General features: G+C 36.9%; 1 protein-coding gene across 12 annotated transcripts in view; it reads right to left on the reverse strand.

The window, feature by feature from the left end:
• NSD1 (nuclear receptor binding SET domain protein 1) overlaps positions 1–20,588 on the reverse strand; it is a 147,579-nt gene that overhangs the window by 13,711 nt on the left and 113,280 nt on the right. For all 12 annotated transcript variants that reach the window (XM_045447200.1, XM_045447278.1, XM_045447255.1 and 9 more), the window contains 6 exons: positions 19,493–19,672; positions 13,475–13,631; positions 11,807–12,012; positions 7,755–7,867; positions 2,525–2,794; positions 1,064–1,180 (listed from right to left, as the gene is read on the reverse strand). In XM_045447200.1, coding sequence (XP_045303156.1) covers positions 1,064–1,180; positions 2,525–2,794; positions 7,755–7,867; positions 11,807–12,012; positions 13,475–13,631; positions 19,493–19,672 — 1,043 coding nt within the window. The remainder of the gene's footprint in view (positions 1–1,063; positions 1,181–2,524; positions 2,795–7,754; positions 7,868–11,806; positions 12,013–13,474; positions 13,632–19,492; positions 19,673–20,588) is intronic.

A 20,588-nucleotide genomic window follows, 5' to 3' on the forward strand; every position in this document is an offset into this window, starting at 1 on the left:
CAAGCCTACTAGATGATTATGATACATGCTGAAGTTTAGGACCACTGTCTTAGAAGCAGCAGCTTGTCCCATCCTCTCAATTAGTTAGTCCTGAACCCTGGCTACACATTAGACATCACCTAAGTAGGGGGCACCTGGGTGGCTCAGTTGGTTAAGCGTCTGGCTTCAGCTCAGGTCATGATCTCACAGTTCGTGGGTTTGAGCCCCATGTCAGGCTTTGTGCTGACAGCTCAGAACCTGGAGCCTGCTTCAGATTCTGTGTCTCCCTCTCTTTCTGCCCCTCTCCTACTTGCACTCTCTCTCTCAAAAATAAATAAAAGTTAAAAAAATTAAAAAAAAAAAAATCACCTAAGCAGATTTTAATACTGATAATGTGACCCCATCCCAAACTAAGATGTGAATATCTGGAGGTGATGATCTCATAAACCAAAGGGTTCAACTTGATAAATGTTCACAAAGTTTCACACCAGGAAAGAAATCTGTTGTAACAGCCAGTGGAAGAGGTGGGGGTGGGGAGCTGGCAGACCCTAATATTCAGATACAAGGAAGAATCTGATACACAGAAAATAAACACACTAAGATGCTAGAATCAGGAATGAGTCCCAAATAGAATTCTAGGCACTGATGAAATGAAACTCATCAGCAAATTCCTATAATTGGAAAGATGAGTTGGGTTCAGAAGCTGAGTTCTAAAATCAATTTTTAAGACCTTCTTAATGTACTAAATATTAACAAATCAGTTTCTCAATCTGTAAAGCAAAAGGGTAAAAGAATGATTATTTACTTTGTTGGCTTCAAGTTTTAATCCTATAGGAAAAACTAAAAGACATAATACCCAAATTAAACAGTTCAAAAAGAAAGCAAATAGCTTTGTTGCCTCTGGCAATGAATGTATACCAAGAAATGGGCAAACTGAGCCACTCCAGAACCTTGACCAAGCAATCCCTATAAATTTAAGGGAAAGACACTATTTTGGGTGGTGAATCCATGCCTACAAACACTATGACTAGGACAATATCAATTTCACAATCTTATAACAATGGAAGTAACACAAATTACTTACTTTGTCTAGGGTAAGCATATAGAAATTAGTGATATCATGTTCTTGGGCATAACGGATTCGAGCTCTGCATTCTTCTTCATCTATTAGCTCACCCACATACTCATTCACAAATTCACCCTAGAACACGAAATAGCTCTTAATGGCAAAAAGCACAACTGTGTTCCCAGGTACACCTTATTTTTTAAAAAATTAATGAAAATAACAATCTCCAAAGAAGTTCATGTACACGTAACTAGTCACTTTAGCAAAGGATTATTCAAGAAACACAAATATGATGCTTCAACTATTTGACAATGAAAACCACCTCCCCACTCCTATCACGGTTACCAGGAGAAAGACTGGGATACACTGGACAATGAAGATCAACCAAGATGAAAGTAAGTAAACTAGGGCTCCATTATAATGCTGATATGGATAGTTGAACCCTTTAAGTGCCCCCAAACCTGAAAGTCAGTTTCCCTAAACTATGATCCTTTTCCGGAGAACATGCTCTGTCTGCTGCCTTTCCACATTTTACAATACTGTCCTCCTGACACTGTGGCCATACTAGCTTTCACTCTTGCTGTCCACCTTGCCTGCAATGCTTTAACACTCAACTAGTCTAAGCCAACAACTATTTGTCTTTCAATTTTCAACTTAAAATATTCTCAGAGTCAAAACTAGTTTCAGGCCCTTTACCATTTACCACTGCCTCCAGAACCCTTTGTGCTTCCACACTGGGTGATTACTTGATCAATGTCTGCCCCCCTTAGAATGTAAACTTTATGAAAACATGGACCATGTCTCTATTATTGATCACTGCATTTGGAGCACAATGCCCAACACACAGTAGATAATAACCACTTAGCAAATAACGAAACAGACTGATATTCACTTCCTTTTCTAGAGACAAACTTCAGAATTCTTCAGAAAGCATAACTAGAATAAAGTTTATTTTATTAAAATGTCAAGATTTATTCTACACAAAGACTACATAAGATTATCTATCAGAAACTTGCAGGTCCTTCTAAGTTTGAAATTGTAGATGTTAGTGTGCTTTTTAGTACAGAGGGCCTAATCCTCTTCTTCATTTTCCATGAACTCAAACCCAGTGAAAACAGATTTTATTAGGTGATTAACACCTTTGTATCACATGTTCATTACCCCCTTTCTCTTAACTACAGGTTCCAGGATTGTCACAAAAGAGCAAATAAGGTCACAGTATCTCTATGAATTCCCTTCATTTTTTCATCCTCATACACAGTGAACATGTTTAATACTAAGGACTTTAGAGGTAAAGGAGACTTTCCCAAGCCTATAAACTCTAGAAGGACACAGCAAGACTAATAGTAAGGTTAATCCTTAACTATGTTATCTTCCCTCTAATGATCATCTCCTATTCATCAAGAATAACTACTCCTATTAAGCAAATGCAAAGAAGAAAAAAAAAAAAATCTATAAATTATGAAAAACTTTCTTTACCTTTTTAATATCGGTTTTTGTCCGGAGACCCCAGCCCCTCTGTAATGTGCGAAAAATTTCAACCTCTGGATACTGGCGCTTAGTGAAGCACTGGTTTTGGCAGCGTCCTCCGGCAGGACATACTGTGGGGTGGCACTCATAGAGCAGCATGCGGTTGATACACTCAGAGTCTATCCCACAGGGGTTATCATCAGTAGCTTTACAGTTGCAACGGGGAATTTCAGACAAGTCTGCAGTAAAGATCTGTACCCTGCCAATAGGACGGTTCACCTGGAAAAGAAATACATACTATAGAACATCAGGCAAGCCAACACAAGCCAGTTTAGGACCTATTAAAAGATAGACCTCTTTTCCTTGAAGTTGAATGCCACATTTTACAGGATTTTGAACTTAGTGGCATTATTCACAATAGCTAAAATGTGGCAAGAACCCATATACATCCACAAATAGATAACACATGGATATACAAAATGTGGTATAAATAATGGAATATTATTCAGCTTAAAAAGAAAGGAAATTCTGACACATGGTATAATATGGATGAACCTGAAGTACATTATTGTATATGAAATAAGCCAGTCACAAAAAGACAAATACTGTATGATTCTAACTTATATAAGGTACTTACAGTAGTCAAAATCATAAAGACAAAAAGTAGAATGGTGGTTTTGAAGAAATGAGAGGAGGGGAGAATGGGAAGCTAATGTTTAATGGGTAGAGTTTCAGGTTTACTAGATGAAAAAAAATACTGGAGATATATGGTGGTAATGGCTGCAAACATTATGAATGCACTTAATATCACTGAACTGTATGTTTAAATAGGATTAGGCTGATAAATTTTATGTTATCTATATTTTACAATAAAAAAATTGAAAAAAGATTTAGGCACGTTTGACATAAAGCCTTACTTAATATACAAATTATGAATCCCACAAAAAATTTTTGAAAAACACTTAAAAAAATGTAGTTTAACAGCTGGTACGCCAAAGTGAACTGTAAACTGAGTTTCTGCTATTACCACATGGTGGCACCACTTTAGCAGCTACATTAAAAAAAAAAAATTCTTAAATTATAATGGCTTGCATGAGAAGGTCTTTGGGTAACTGAGGTTCCTGTTATGTGAAGATATATTTTAATATTTATTACCATAATATGAAATCTTTTTAATAGACTATAGCAATGTCACTCATGCATTTATTTAGTAGTAGTCAAAAACAGTGAAAATCTGCTGAGGTAAAACACAGAGGTCAAACAAACAGCTGCTATAACACTGAAGCCATTAGTTTTTCAAATGCTGGTAGCAACAATTTGAGGCAAAAAACAGACATTTCATAATACAGATGGATTTGTGTACTATGAGAATGAGTCTCCCCTACCTGGTATTATTTCATGGGTAATAGTCAAACTGTGAGTCTTTATTTTTTTTAAATTTTTTTTTTTTTTCAACGTTTATTTATTTTTGGGACAGAGAGAGACAGAGCATGAACGGGGGAGGGGCAGAGAGAGAGGGAGACACAGAATCGGAAACAGGCTCCAGGCTCTGAGCCATCAGCCCAGAGCCCGACGCGGGGCTCGAACTCACGGACCGCGAGATCGTGACCTGGCTGAAGTCGGACGCTTAACCGACTGCGCCACCCAGGCGCCCCTAAACTGTGAGTCTTTAAAAACTCAACCCTTTCATAAAAATTGGCTATTCAGGAATTTTATCAAAATTTTAATAAATCACTTGTTAACACTGTTGTGAGAATAAGAAATAACAAGTAAAAGTTATAGTACAGAGCTTACTACAGCCTCTTAAACATGGTAGATATTAAAATTAAGTTGTCCTTTTAATATCTTATTTATTTATCTATTTATTTATTTATTTGAGAGAGAGAGAGAGAGAGAGAGAGAGAGAGAGAGAGAGAGAGAGAGAATATGAATCTTAAAAGGAGGCTCCATGCTCAGTATGGAGCCCAATGCAGGACTTGATCCCACGACCTGGGATCATGACCTGAGCTGAAATCAAGAGTCAGATGCTTAACTGATTCAGTCAGCTAGGCACATATTAATGTCCCTTTTAAGTATTTGTCACATCAAATATTTGAGATTACCCTATCTATTCAATCTAAAATCACTATGATTAACAAAAGTTATTTCCACCTGCTAAATTCCCAAAAAGTTTCATTTCTAACATTTTAGTTTTTGCCTACTGTTTAACAATATCATAAAATCTCCACTGTCTTTGCAGAAATATAATGTCTTCAAACCAGTTCTCGATAGCACCTTAGAAGGATGTAACTCTATCAGATCTCTTCCCAGATTTTTCAAATACTGGTAAAAATTGTAAACTTCTTGTTAATGGAGGAATATTGTTACCACATGAAGTTATACTATTGAAGGCATACTATTACCACTGAAGTCACAAAACTCAAGAAAGCAAATTCTAAAAGTATAGAGGTAAGGACTAAGTTCAATCACCTCAGACTGCAGGTCCTACAAATAGGGCATTTGAACATGCACCTCTGTCTCAAGATGAGTACCCTTACCTGACCTCCCTCCCACAAAATTTTCATCCTACTCCTTTTCTTCTATAAAGATATGTTTCAATCATTCGGAAGATCTAATCTAATTTGTTACTAATCCCAAGTAAGTTTCTTGCCTAACATAATATAAAGCAAAACAAAAAAAAACACATTGTTTAGTAAGAATAAAATATAAATATGTAAGTACAGTTAAATTTAGCTCACTCTAGATCAGAGATTGACAAACTTTTCCTGTAAATGGCTAGATGGTAAATTTTAGTCTCTGAAGGGTATAGATTTCTGGTGCATGTAGCTTAATTCTGTCATTGGAGCACAAAAGTAGCATAAGAGAATTTCTAAAGAAGCATGGATGAGTGTCAATAAAACTTCATTTATGGATACTGATACTTGAATTTCATATAATCTTCATGTCCTGCTTTTCATTTTTATATTTTTCCCAACCAGAGTAGGCCAGATTTGGTCCATGAACTGTTGGTTGGTTTGCCAATGGTTTGCCATTTGGTCCATGGACCACAGTTTGCCAACCCTTGATCTAAAACTTTTTCCTGGAAATATATTTGTTTATAAAAAGGTGGGGACGATGTATGAAGGAAAGAAATTGGCTTCTAAATTCTGTGATTTAGATCACTCACAAGAAGTTTCTCTCTCAACAGCTCAATATAGTTGACGTGCTACTCAGAAATGCCTCCCTTGCTATTATCTGACATCTATGACTGTGGGAAACCAGATTACTTTCCCCTTTTTGAGGCCTAACTACACTTAGATCTCTATGCATTATATCTCCATGCACAATAACTCCACTTAACTCTCAGTATATCACCACCAGTGTCCATTTAGACTCAATTTTAGATTGAGTCTCTTTTCATCACTTTTATTTGTAAGGATTTATATTTTATTAATCTTATTCTTTCTTAGAGGTCTTCCAAAGATCAAAAGCCAAATTTACCTTTTTTTAAAAAGGGGAGGGGGGGAACCACCCTCATTCTATCTTGCAACTACCATGTACATCCATTAAAACCCTTTTAAAAATCTAAGCTATATTATGGAATTTTAGTGTTCTTAATTTCCTATATTTCATAACATTTTACTATTTTATCATTACTCATAGTTACTCATCAGTGATTCCCAACTCTGCCAATAAAGATTTAACTGACAAGAAAACAGAAAAATAATGAAATCACCAAAGTTCATACATGCAAGAGTTCAACACTCACATTTTAGTTTCTGTATGGCATTGCCCAAAGTGCTAAATCATCTTTCCAGAATGTATTAAAGAGTCGAGATAACATCTTTGTAGTTTGCTTTTAGTAGGGTTGCTTTATTGAGCAAATAAAAATCCCAGACACCTGATTAAATTTGAATTTCAGATTGAAAAAAAAAAAATAGGTTTCTAGTTTAGGTATGTCCCATGGAATATTTGGGATATACTTGACTACATTAGCCTCTAAAGATGGTGAAATTGATCTTTAAGTGAAACCTCAGACTAGAAGACTTTAGAAGCTCAAATATCAATGGGAATACTAATAATAAATTTCTTTTTTTTTTTTTTTTAATTTTTTTTTTTTTCAACGTTTATTTATTTTTGGGACAGAGAGAGACAGAGCATGAACGGGGGAGGGGCAGAGAGAGAGGGAGACACAGAATCGGAAACAGGCTCCAGGCTCTGAGCCATCAGCCCAGAGCCTGACGCGGGGCTCGAACTCACGGACCGCGAGATCGCGACCTGGCTGAAGTCGGACGCTTAACCGACTGCGCCACCCAGGCGCCCCAATAATAAATTTCTATAGACAAAAAAGAAATACGGTGTTCAGGAATGACATCAGCATAAATACTGTACAACAAGAAACTGGACAGTCTCATTTTGTTAACAAAGTTAATAATAGCATTCGTTCGTGTCTTCTAACGTTTGAACACAACTAACTTCTTAAAAAGGTTTTTTGAAAAGAGGTTATTGGAGTGCCTGGCTGGCTCAGTTAAGTGTGTGACTCTTGATCTCAGGGTCATGAGTTCAAGCCCTATGTTAGGTGTAGAGATTACCTATTTAAATAAATAAAACTTAGAAAAAAAAAACAATAAAGAAGTTTTAGTAAATACTTGTTGAAATGTCTAGTAAATTTGTTCTACATTATTCCTGTATTTTTAACTTCTCTTAATTATTCATAAAAATGACTTAAAACATAAAAAAATACAAAGGATCCGAAGGACCCTTGATAATAAACAGTGAGGACTCTTACTCTACTAGGTTCATTAAGGGTTAGGTACACCTAACAGGAACTTTACTGACCTTGGGAAACCCAGTCATAGTGGTCACCTAAAATATCTTTAGTATCAGCCATTACCAAGAAGACTTACCCTGTGTATTATTCACACTATCTCGGGACTATTTATCACTTTTTATCATGGTTCTTGAACCCCCTTCAAACTGCAAGATATTGACTGTGCACATAATCTAATCCAATCTACTTCTATAAAAACACTTTCCAAAGCAACAGAAAAAATTATAAAACACAACTGATTTTACATAAAAGTGTAGACAGGTGCTAGGAATGCTGCTCTGGAACTTTTTATCTTCTTTCAAGTTCATACCTCTACCTAAAAGCAACGTGTTTGTGCTTCCAATCCTCTTCATGAACACAGCAGGAAGAGAGAGAGAGATCTATATAGGGTCTCTCCTAGAGACAGAGTCTCCTGAGGTCTTCTCTCACCTTTATATGCTTGTAAGGTGGTGGCTTCTTGTCATTCTTTCGGTCTTCCTGCAGCTGTCTTAGCTCTTTTTGTGCCTTTAACTCCTCAAACCTTGCTGCAGCTTCTTGAAGAGCTAAGAAAACACACAGCACAAGTCACTTAATCTTAGGTGGACTTGTTCATTTTGCCTTTTTTTCCCCTTTAAAGTTGGAGAAAATCCACGTCTTTTACACAAAACACAACCAGCATTATATGGAAAATTAAGAAGTATATATGACTGCTATTTTCAAGTTAATTTATAGTTCCCAGGGTATTCAGATTTAGCATTAATACAAAACATAATCCACCATTAAATGGCACAATGCAGGCTACCACCTTCAGAGGAAAATTTAAAACAAAAACAAATCCAGCCAAATGATTTGAAAAAGCCCACAAATAACATCTCCTAACAACGAGACTGCATCTGTTCAGCAAAGTCACTGTCCTTCATTAAGCCAAATTCTTGCCTCAGTTCTGAACCTCTTGCCTCCAGAAACACTCCGTCTCTTTAGTGCCAAAATAACATGCTACATTCCTTTGGAAGAAATTCAAAATTAAAGTTTTCCTCTCCTTCTTACCCAATTTTCTAGAGTACCTGTCTTATTCCTCTCCTAAGGCTCATTCTGTAAATATCAACTATTAGCAATAAAGATACAGTAACAGATCTTCATAGCTGATTTGTATTCAAGTACTATACTTTCATATGCTTGAAAGAGTGTAATATCTTAGAAGTCCAACAAAATCTTAAGATTCTTTCTTTTTCCATGTAAAACTAATTTTTAATTCATTCTCCTTTTTTAGAATTCATTATTCCTGAACCAGGTTAAAAATTCTGAAAAGAATTCCAATTCTTTCCCCTCCTTCCTCTCTGCAGCTTTCCCCATATTCTGTTAGCTATTTAAAGAAAATATTCCCTTTGATCCACCCGTTTTTCTCCATTTCCCTGTCACCATCTAACAGAATTCGTGTTGCCCTGAATCCTCTAATTGTTATAATCACTCCTTTCTTCATGATATTATTCACCATGTCCTGCCTAGTCTGTCTACTTAATGTCTATCCAAATACTCATCATCCTCTCCACCCCAGAGTCACTTCACTGTGACAGTCTTATCATCTCTGTTCAGAAGTACTGAAACAGCCATCTCACTGACATTCTGGCTATAGCCTCTCACGTTTATGGTCCTCAAGTTTAACTTAGACAAAAGTTTCTAAAAAGTCTGCTCTGACCATGTAATTTACCTACCTTTTCTGGCAAACAGCCCTGTGTTCCCCAACCCCATCTTCAACTGTACTGCATAGAGGTCACTAACTCAGTTTGTGTTATGATTTAATGTATACTTTCACATATGCTGTCTTGTTAACATTTTCATTGTTAATTTTTTTTTTAAGTTTAAATGTTTGTTTATTTTTGAGACAGAGCAAGTGTTCTGGGGAAGGGCAGAGAGAGATGGAGACAGAGAATCCCAAGCAGGCTCTGTGCTACCAGCACTGAACCCGGCGTGGGGCTCAAACTCATGAACCTTGAGATCATGACCTGAGCTGAAATCAAGAGTCAGATGCTTAACTGACTGAGCCACCCAGGTGCCCCTAAAGTTTATTTTTAGAGGTGGGGAGGGGGTAGGGAGGGAGGAGAAGAAAGAGCATGCCTGGGGGGAGGGGCAGAGAGAGAGGGAGACAGAATCCTGAGCAGGCTCCATACTGAAAATTTGATGCAGGACTCAGACTCACAAACCGTGAGATCATGACCAAAGCTGAAGTTGGGACACTTAACCAACTGAGCCATCCAGGTGTCCCCCATTTGTTAACTTCTTTGCAGGCAGAGTAGGGCTTAAGAGTTTGGATTCTGGAGTCCAATTGCTAGAGTTTGAAACCTTCCTCTATCACTTATTGGCACTGGAACCTTGGGTAAGTAATTTTTACTTTTATGATCCTTAGTTTCCTCATCTATAAAATAAGGATAACAACATCTAACTTACAGGGGGTATCACAAGGACTTAAAGCAGAAAAAACCTGAACAGGGTCTGGCAAACAATAAATGAGAACTATTATTATGGTTCACTCTTCAAAGTCACTTGGAAAAAAACCATCCAGGACTTCTAACTTTGATCCCCAGCACAGTTATGCTTCCTCTTGGTCTGTTCCCATAGCACACCATGCACATTTTTGCCACAACACTCAAAGAATGGCATTTTGACTGCTTAGATCTCGAATTTGCCCATAAAACGTGTATTCTTTGAAGGCAGAGGTACCCAGCCAGCCCAGGGTAGAGGCGCAGAAAGAGCAGAATCCCAGAGCTTTAGTGGGCTCAGACTTGTGGTATTCCCTACAACTCGACCTTCTCCCCCAGCCTCTGTGGTGGCCAGCTCTATGCAGACAAAGATGTTGCTAAACTGGTCCCCGACCATCCAAGATTACAAGACTCAAGAGCCAAGCTCCTATAGTATTAATACTAACAGCCCATATTTGCACAGAAACGACATGGTCAACAGATAAGTGAGGGCCCAATGAAATGACATGAGGCAAATGGAACCTTTGTGAAACTTGTTCCCTATGGACATCATTCTCATTCCTCATCAAGAAAGTTTTACCTGCTTACAATCTTATAAAGAATCTTCATCTAATCAAAAAGTTTCACTATTTTTTAATGTTTATTTTTTTAAACTTAAAGTTTATTTATTTATTTTGGGGGAGAGAGAGAGAGAGAGAGAGCGCGCGAGCCCAAGCTGGGGAGAGGCACAGAGAGAGGGAAAGAGAAAACTCTGTCAGCACAGAGCCCAACTTGGAGCTCAAATTCACCAACTGTGAGATCATGACCTAAGCTGCAACCAAGAGTCAGAAACTTAACAGACTGAGCCACCCAGATAACCCTTAAATGTTTATTTTTGAGACAGCACAAGTTGGGGAGGGGCAGAGAGAGGGAGACCAAGGGTTAAAAGTGGGCTACGAGCTGACAGCAGTGAGCCCAATGTGAGGCTTGAACTCATGAACTGCGAGATCATGACCTGAGCCAAAGTCGGAGGCTCCACTGACTGAGCCACCCAGGTGCCCCGAAAGTTTCACTTGTTTAGAATCTCCACCTCACCATGCAGATAAAATCTTACATATGTCAATGTCCAAATAAATTAAGAAATAAGAGATACTTATACTGTCTTTCAAAGGACAGCTAAAGGAAGAAAGTAATTATTGTTGATGGCATACCAATTCAACTATGTGCTCTGTGGTTGATGTTTTTATTATCTCACTGAATTCTCAAAGCAACCTTTACTCATTATACAGTAAGAGAAAACTGAGGCTCATAGTTGATTCAACCCCTCCTAGCCCCAAATGTCCCCATTCCTTCACTACCAGGCCAGCTTAAAAAAAAAATCTCTTTTGATTCAGAACATTAATGCTTTCATTTTCAATATTTTCCTTTATTAACTTCTGGTGAATTTTATTTCTTCCCAACAAATCAAAAACAAAACAAAACAAAAAAAAACCTTGTGGAACAAACAACTCTACGAGAGATTCTGACTCTTGTCTAGCAAACTATACTGTTTATACTATAAAATAGTTCCAAAGTTCCAGTACTTGATAAGATGCTGAGAAAACAGAACTGATAAAACACTTCCCTCAAGGCGCACCTGGGTGGCTCAGTTGGTTAAAGCGTCTCACTCTTGATTTCAGCTCAGGTCAAGATCTCAAGGTTCGTGGGATCAAGGCCCACATTGTGGGCTAACAGCACAGAGCTTACTTGGAATTTTCCCCGCCCCTCCCTCACTCAGGCTTTCTCTCTCTTTCTTTCTCAAAAGTAAATAAATAAACAAAAAAAAAAACTCCCTCAAGGAAATTCTAGTTACCTAAAGGTTCGGCTAAAAATAATAAGCAATGTGGATCAAGTTCCCTGTAAAATCCTATAGCTGTAGCTACATAATGCCCCAGAGATCAGAACACAGCAGCTAATGGAATATATGTGAATTCTAACACATAACAGAACAAATACTTGGGTAACAGAGATCTGTGCTGGCCTGAGAAACAAAAAGGATAAAGTTACCTTTTTTATATGTCCCATCCACTCCTTTGCCCATCTTATCCTTGCTGCTCACATCACCCTCCATATAGGGAAAGACTCGAGCCTGGTGTGTCCACAGATAGTCATTAGACCCAAAGAATAACACAGGGAACTCGCCAACATCATGTCTCATCTTATCAATATTGGAAGGTACAGCTCGAGGATGGCAGATCTCAGCTGGCCACCACCTGGGAAAGGTGAAAACAAGCAAGGAAACCTTTAGAAGGCTGCAGAATAATTAGGGAAACAAGCTACTTTTTAGGATAGGAATAAGGAATAACAAGGTCTATCCACATTAAAGTCCAACCTAGCCATTTTTACAATCTAACTAGAGAACAAACAAGTAGTATGTGCTGAAAACGCCCACCTTCATAGATATACTCACATATAAAGTTAGATTCAGTTATTCTAATTTAAAGAATCTATAAAAGGAAACAATAATTTAACAAAATAATAATTATCACATAGCTATGAACAAAGCTTTTGACTATAATGTTCACTGAAGAATTATCTTTAAGAATGAAAACCTGGACAGCAATCTAAATGTTCAACAATAAGGGAATGAATGATAAGGTAACTATGGCAAATGATACAATGAAATACAATTTGGCTTTTAAAAAACTGTTAGGCATATAGAAAAATGACACCAAGAAATGCCCCCTAAAATAAAAAAATAATAAAATAAAATAAAATAAAATACATGTAAATTAATACTTCACATGTCCACTTTAGGAAGACAATTTGGCATTAGTTATTTAAGGTGGAAACCCCTATCCAAGAAAAACTCCTGTGCATGTACACTAAGGAACACTGACAAACTGCTCCAAACAGGAAAATGGATAAATTAACTATACTATATCGGAAGTCTATATGAAAAACAAATGAAGAATGGCAAAGTATGAACTAGAGCACTACACTAACCACTATAAATCTCAGGAGCATAATAGTGAATGAAAAAAGCAAGTAGCAGGAAAATATAGCATCAATTCCTTTACATAAAGGTCTAAAACATGCAAAACAAAACATTATACATGTGTAAACATATAGTAACGCAAAGGAATAAAAAACACAAAATGTTGTATAGTCGTTACTGCTAGGAGTGGGGCAACAGTATATTCAGAAAGGGTCATGGAGGGAGCCTCAAGTACCAGCAATATGCTATTTCTTTAAATGGGAGGAACATACATAGGTATGTATTTATGTATGTATGTATCAGAAAGGTAAATTTCTGATTCTCTTAAATCATGCATGTTATGATATTCTTCTGTATATTCCACGATCAACAAAAATAATTAAAAAAAAGAAAAGACACAAAACTGGGTATAAACCATAAGGCTAATTATTTTGAGGGAACATGCACTGGTGTGTCTTCAAGTAAATATGCTAAAATATTAGCAATGTATCTTCCTTGTTATAGGTTTGTTTTCATTCATGAATTTTCCAGAGAATATGTATTATTCCTATAATCACAAAACAGAAAATGAGTTTTTTTCTTTTATAATGAAAAATTAATGGGGGGGGTGCACCTTGCTTAATCAGAAAAATTTTGTAAAAAAATTAAAGAAAAAAATGCTAAACACTGTATTTAAGATCCCAAGAAACAGAGGATGGTAAAAGAAAAGAGTGTCAGTCTCCTTCATGCTCACTCACCTGTATCGTCCAACTTTTACCCAGACAATTTCCCTGTAATGGGGCTTTTTGCCTGCCTTACAATCATTGCAATACCAGTTTCCTTCAGGGATATCAATGTTCAGGCATTCACGATGAAAAGCAGCAGGGCAAGAATCACAGCACAGAAGGCTGCCTCCTGTGGGAATCAAAAAATCTGGCACTCAGAATCACAAGGCCACATATCATGACCCAGATGAAATAGCTTTTGCTCCTAACCAATTATTTATCTCTCAGCTAAGGACTTAGTAATTTATCCAGAAAGGATTTTCTACAAGAGCATTTATTCCCTCTCCAATATTCCTGTGAACCACAACCTTGGGGGTTTGTTAGATTCACAACAAATAAATATGAGATCTTACTGGCAAAATGAGGTTAGGGCAATGAGGTCAGAAATCAACCTCTAGGGTGCCTGGGTGGCTCAGTCGGTTCAGCAGCCGACTTTGGCTCAGGTCATGATCTCACGGTTCATGACTTTGAGACCCATGTTGGGCTCTGTGCTGACGGCCTGGAGCCTGCTTCGGATTATGTGTCTCCCTCTCTCTCTACCCCTCCCTTGCTCATGCTCTGTCTCTCTTTCTCAAAAATAAACATTTAAAAAAAAGTTAAAAAAAAATCAACTTCTAAAAATATATACATGCACACATATTTATTTCTTTCTCTTCACACACCAGAGACACACCAAATAAAAAGGATACCAGTGACACACAATGACCAGAGTATGAAGAGCACAAATTTTAAGTGATGTCAATTTTGAGCACCAAGATCATATGACCATAGGGAATTCACTTTTCTCGCTAAGGTATCATTTCCTCAGTGATGTTTTCCACAATCACATCTATTTGAAGACTAGATAAGTGAAAAAATGGCCCAGTAGTGTCTGACACATACACAGTCTCCATATGGTCAGTTCCTTCCCTCTTTTGAAATTACTCTTTAATCATTTTTATGTTTGGTACTCTGACACCTATGGGCTCTTTTCAGAGTAACATTTATAAATGCATAAACCTAACATATAGATTGGAAAGACAATGTTACATTAAGATATAATTATCAAAATGTTAGAACAAGAAATTGTATGTTTCTTTGTAATGCAAAAATAAGATCTAGCAGTAGCAATGACTGCAAAATACTTTAAGATATCTACAACAAATGAAATACCTATGATTTTCACAGTTGACAAAAAAGTCACAGGTACTAAGGTGATTTGTTGCCCTAAAATTCAGTTAAATGTATGTTCTCCCTTCTCCATTGAGGTTTTCAGACACCAGGATAATTACGTATATTGCAATGACAAGGAATTTTCACTTCCTAAAGATTTTCACTTAAAGTGATTCAATTTTTATGTCTGAAGCTGAAATCCTCATGGTTACAGACTGTAAAGAATTTCAGGTAAAGAGGAATCATATCTAGGGAATATAATAAATACCTCAAGGCCACAAATGAGCATGCTTCAAACATGCTAGACTCAAACATATAACTCCAAGTCTTGTCCTGAAGAGTTAGTAAGGGTAAAGCCTTAGCAAAATATATGTTCGTGTCTAGCAGGTCTCAGGCTTTCTGGCCTCACGACAACTTTATATTCTTGGAGATCCCAAAATAAATTTTGTTTATGTAAGCTAAAAATATGTATATTTACTAAACAGAAATCAAAATTAAGAAAATTTTTAAATATTTACTAATTCATTTAAAAATATCAAATTCTATTAATATAAATTTTGTAAAAAAAAAAATAACTATTTTCCAAAATATATGTTAATGGGGCTCAGTGTTTCACATTTTTACAAATATTTTAAACTGAATTCATTGCAATATGCTGTTTGGTTGAGGCATATGAAGAAAATCTGTTCTTTCTAAGATAAATACTTATAAAAAAGGACTATTTTAGTAACTTGTTCAAGACCTATACAAATTCCTTCTTTGATACTATCTATACACTAAAACTCCATAGGGTAGACTTTAGTTGCAATGTCAAATCTGAAATAATTTCAATAAACTTTTAGTACTACTACATTAAAATTCATTGATCTGTCTTGCACTTTGAATGGATCTTTTATATATGGTTTTTAACTTTTTTTTTTTTTAATTTTTTTTTTTCAACTTTTATTTATTTTTGGGACAGAGAGAGACAGAGCATGAACGGGGGAGGGGCAGAGAGAGAGGGAGACACAGAATCGGAAGCAGGCTCCAGGCTCTGAGCCATCAGCCCAGAGCCCGACGCGGGGCTCGAACTCACGGACCGCGAGATCGTGACCTGGCTGAAGTCGGACGCTTAACCGACTGTGCCACCCAGGCGCCCCGGTTTTTAACTTTTTAATGTGCACATTGCACATTGGTCATATGGAAAATACTAGTTTGCTGAATTAGGTAGATCTTCCAAATGTTGATCTATTTCATTATATACTATTATAATATCAGTTATTCATATCATGAGGGTTTCACAATAATACTAAAAAGCTGTTAAGCTTCAGGGTGATAGTTACCAGTTTTCCAAATTCTAATTTTCACTTAAGAGCTCAAGTTTTATCACTGGCAACAACTTCTGTCTGTGTTTTCCTTGAAAACAGGCTCACTTTTATCCATTTTCAAGAAAATGTCTGACGAATATCCAAGTGTGAAGAGCCATGGTTTGTCACAGTAATTCTTACAACTAAAACTGGCATTCCATAAACAAGGCAGCTAGTTCAGACTGCAACTCAATTGCATGAGTGCTTTAACTTAAGATAACCATCAGTATACAAAAGAACCACTTTGTATGCACTTCCCATTTTATAATACAGAATATTAAAAACAATGTTCACCTGAGGATTGATATTTAATAAAATTAATGATTATTATATAAGAATAGTCTTGTGTGAAACTTTTTTTAAAAAAACTGAGAGTGTGTGGTGACACAGAACACAAGGGACTGCTTCTACTTATATGGTTTAGAGCCACTGCCTTGATTTCTATTAGGTGCAGCAGTTTTACCCACCACTAGTTTTGAACCATCAGTGTAAATGTCAACAAATTATAAATGGCAAGTAGTATCTTACTATTATTATTATGAAAAGAGTTATGATTTCATGGAAGCCTCTGAAAGGGCCTACACTTTGAAAGCTGCTACTGTTGCAGCTACTAAGTTTTCTCGGAAACTCAGTTACCATTATGTATATCTATTAATGGATTCAGTAGCTTTTCAGTTAGGATGCTCCATGTTAGGAATGCTATCACATGGGCACTCTCGCTTTTATTCATTTCATCCCACTCTGGAGTTAGAAATGGTCTAATGTTGAAACTGTTTTCATCGTCCCATCTCCAAGAAATGTGGAAAACTTTTGGAGCCTACACTTCAGCCTCCCAGACACCTGTTTTTATTCTAAGAGTAGAATTACAGAATGTTGTATTTAAAGTTTATTTATTTTGAGAGAGACTAAGCAAGTGGGAGAGGGGCGGGGGGGGGGGGGTGGAGAGGGAGGGAGAGAGGAAGAGAGAGGGAGAAGGAGGGGGGAGGGGAGAGAGAGAGAGGGAGGGAGAGAATCCCAAGCAAGCTCCACGCTTTCAGTGTAGAGCCCGATGTGGGGCTCCATCCCACGAACTGTGAGATCGTGGTGCGAGCCGACATCAAGAGTCGGATGCTTAACTGACTGAGCCACCTGGGTGCCCCCAGAATGTTATATTTAACAGCTATTAAATACCTAACTCTTGTCTTTAACTTTCTTCTAAACAAAAGAAGAGTGGTATAATAAATAGGCAGCAGTGTTCACAAGACAGTGTTTATAAGGAGCAGGTATTAGAAGAACAAAAAGAATGTCCTCTTTGTGAATTAAAACATCTCTACCCCAAAGGCTTCCCTCTTTATCTGTAACTGCACTTAACGTGCTTTTTGTTTATTCTATATTAGCAGCATAGAATGGTTTGAGGATACAAACCATGTCCTCTAAGTGTATCTTTTCCTTAAATTGTCATGTTACATGAATCTTCTAAGAGCACAAAAAGTCCAAATTGACCACTTCAATCATATAAAGCAGTTGAAAAACCTTCTTCTATGACTTTAGCACTATTTAGTATATATCCAAATTTCTCAAGGGGGATGTTCATTCAATTAGACATACTGACTTTTTTTTTTTAATTTTTTTTTTTTTCAACGTTTATTTATTTTTGGGACAGAGAGAGACAGAGCATGAACGGGGGAGGGGCAGAGAGAGAGGGAGACACAGAATCGGAAACAGGCTCCAGGCTCTGAGCCATCAGCCCAGAGCCTGACGCGGGGCTCGAACTCACGGACCGCGAGATCGTGACCTGGCTGAAGTCGGACGCTTAACCGACTGCGCCACCCAGGCGCCCCTGACATACTGACTTTTTAAATGAGTCCCTCAGAATGTTCATAACCAGCCAAGTTTTCATGAAATTGCATAGCCAATAAGTATTAAAAAAACAGAGAAGTGAGAGAAATTGTTCCCCCTAAATTACTAATCAATAAAATTTAGTCAATTTGAAAAGTAATGAAGAAACTACATGAGAACTGGTGTCACCATCAACACCAGAAAAAACATTGAAGCAATGTCCACAACAGTCTTAGAAAAAGAACACATATCCTGTTTTATAGTAACCCAACACATGCTTCTAGTGTAGAAGCAAATGATGGATAGCCTCAAGCAGAGAAATAAGCACCTCTGGGTGCTTCCTAGAAGTTCAGTCAACCAAGAGAAAAATTAAAATAAGGAAATCAGAATTATAAGCACCATAGTAAATAGAGTAGTGATGATTACTAAACCATCCACTTACAATAACTAGCAAAAATCAGGCTGTGAGGAATTGAAAGAAAATGTAGAAGCTTAACACTAACTCTATCAAAGAAGTACGTTTTAAGTTGAAGAAAAAAAAATATAAAGATATAAAATTTATTTTTCTTCCACTTTAGAAGAACTTTAGGAATACCTCTAACAGTTAAGAAATACTTAATAGGGGCGCCTGGGTGGCGCAGTCGGTTAAGCGTCCGACTTCAGCCAGGTCACGATCTCGCGGTCCGTGAGTTCGAGCCCCGCGTCAGGCTCTGGGCTGATGGCTCAGAGCCTGGAGCCTGTTTCCGATTCTGTGTCTCCCTCTCTCTCTGCCCCTGCCCCGTTCATGCTCTGTCTCTCTCTGTCCCAAAAATAAATAAACGTTGAAAAAAAAAAATTAAAAAAAAAAAAAAATACTTAATAGATGTTCATAAATTCCTTCACTTTCCTTTTATATTCATGAATAAACGATTTAACAAAAAAGAAACACAATTGTACAATATAATACCATCTTCTAGAACTATTTCTATCTAGATATATACCCCTGCTATCTGCTTATGTGCACAAATGTCTTATGTAGTATCACTTAAAATTAAGTAATGATTTTTTCTGATGGTGGAACTTGGGACGATTTGGGATTATTTATTTATTAATTATTATTCCTTACCTCCAGTTTATTTAACATATAACATTGTGTATAAAGTGTACAACATAATGACTAGATGTATATACTGTGAAATGATTGCCCAACTAAGGTTAGGGAACACATCAAACATCTCACATAAATATAATTTTTTCTTTTTGGTGGTAGCGAGAACTTTTAAGACCTACTCTCTTTAGCAACTTGCAAATATGCAATACAGTATTAGTCACTATAGTTACCGTGGTGTACATTAAGTCCACAAACTTACCAATCTTCTAACTGGAAGTTTGTACTGTTTGATCACATTCCCCCATTTTCCAAGGGTGATTCTATTTCCTTTCCCTTATCTTTCTCTTTGTTTCATTTATCATTTTAATGAAAATAAGGTCATTATTCAAAATAACAAAATAAAACCTCTCCCTTATCAGGGAAAAAAAAACAAGTTTAAAAGTTCTGCTATGTTACCCTAAGTTCAAGACATTACATCCCAATATTTTCTCTACTAACAATGTGAAGAAAATGATTTTTGTTGCACTTAAAATATTGTATTAACCTCTTTTTAGACTATTCATACATTAAGCAGTCATGTCTTACCTTCTGAGCATACAAAACACCAGCTAACGTTAACATGCTCATGATTTCGGCAGCCCCGCCGAGGTGTAAAGTGATTAGGGCAGATGATACTATTAGATGCAAGGATCTTGGACCCAGCAGCCAGGCAAAAGTCATTGGCATGGTATGCCACAGGGCAGCGGACACAGCGCATCAGACGACCTAAAATTACAAGCAGGAAAACCAGAGTAGCAGACAAAAAACAAAGAGATTAAATATAAAACAACACGAGTTACTGAAATCTTTGTCAGCACTGAGAAAATGTCACTAATAGAAGGAAACACTACTAGCACAAGGGATGATAAAACACATAATTCACTATGAAAAGCTCAGATGGGAGCTATGTGATAAGTTGCCACAAAGAGTCAGATCTCACGACTATTAAGTGAGCCTGCCTCACCAAGAAAAACCCTATATAATCCATTGCCTAGACTCCTAGGAAACCTGGAATCAGCCTCAAACTAAATAGAAGGGATGTGCACAATCAGAAAGGCCAGCTGGGAGAGAGAAAGACTAATAAATAATATTGCTTGGTACTATGTGATTCTTAAAGCCGGAACTTTAAGGTGAATGAACCCCTTCCAGATAAAATATGTCCTCTAACATGTATCACACCAAATAGAAACCATTACCAAATCATCTAAATGTAATCTACAATAGCAACTAAAAATGGGAAGGTAAACTGATGGTTAAACTGTAATTTTGATCAAGCAAGTTAAATTACTGTACTTAAGAGTGAGGAGATCTATAAGTCCAAGGAATCATATTACAAAAGGTACTGCCAGTCTAATTAAAAGCAAAGGCAAAACACTGCTACGTTTTTCCTCCTCAATCCCCTATGGGAGAAATGAGGGCTCTGTGGGCACACAAGCATTTAATAGTAGAGACACAATATTTGGCTTGGGAAAATTAGTAAGAGACCCTATTATTATTGAACAGAAATAAATGATTGTTTTCCCAATGAGAATAGACCTAAAAACTTGAATTTACCTCGAACTATAGGCAGTTTTGGAAACTTTAGCTCTCAATCTAACTATAATGCAGGAAAGAGGTTTTAGGATAGAAGTTTCCATTTAAA

The sequence above is a fragment of the Leopardus geoffroyi genome, chromosome A1 (assembly GCF_018350155.1).
Source record: "Leopardus geoffroyi isolate Oge1 chromosome A1, O.geoffroyi_Oge1_pat1.0, whole genome shotgun sequence".
Classification (NCBI taxonomy): Eukaryota; Metazoa; Chordata; class Mammalia; order Carnivora; family Felidae; genus Leopardus; species Leopardus geoffroyi.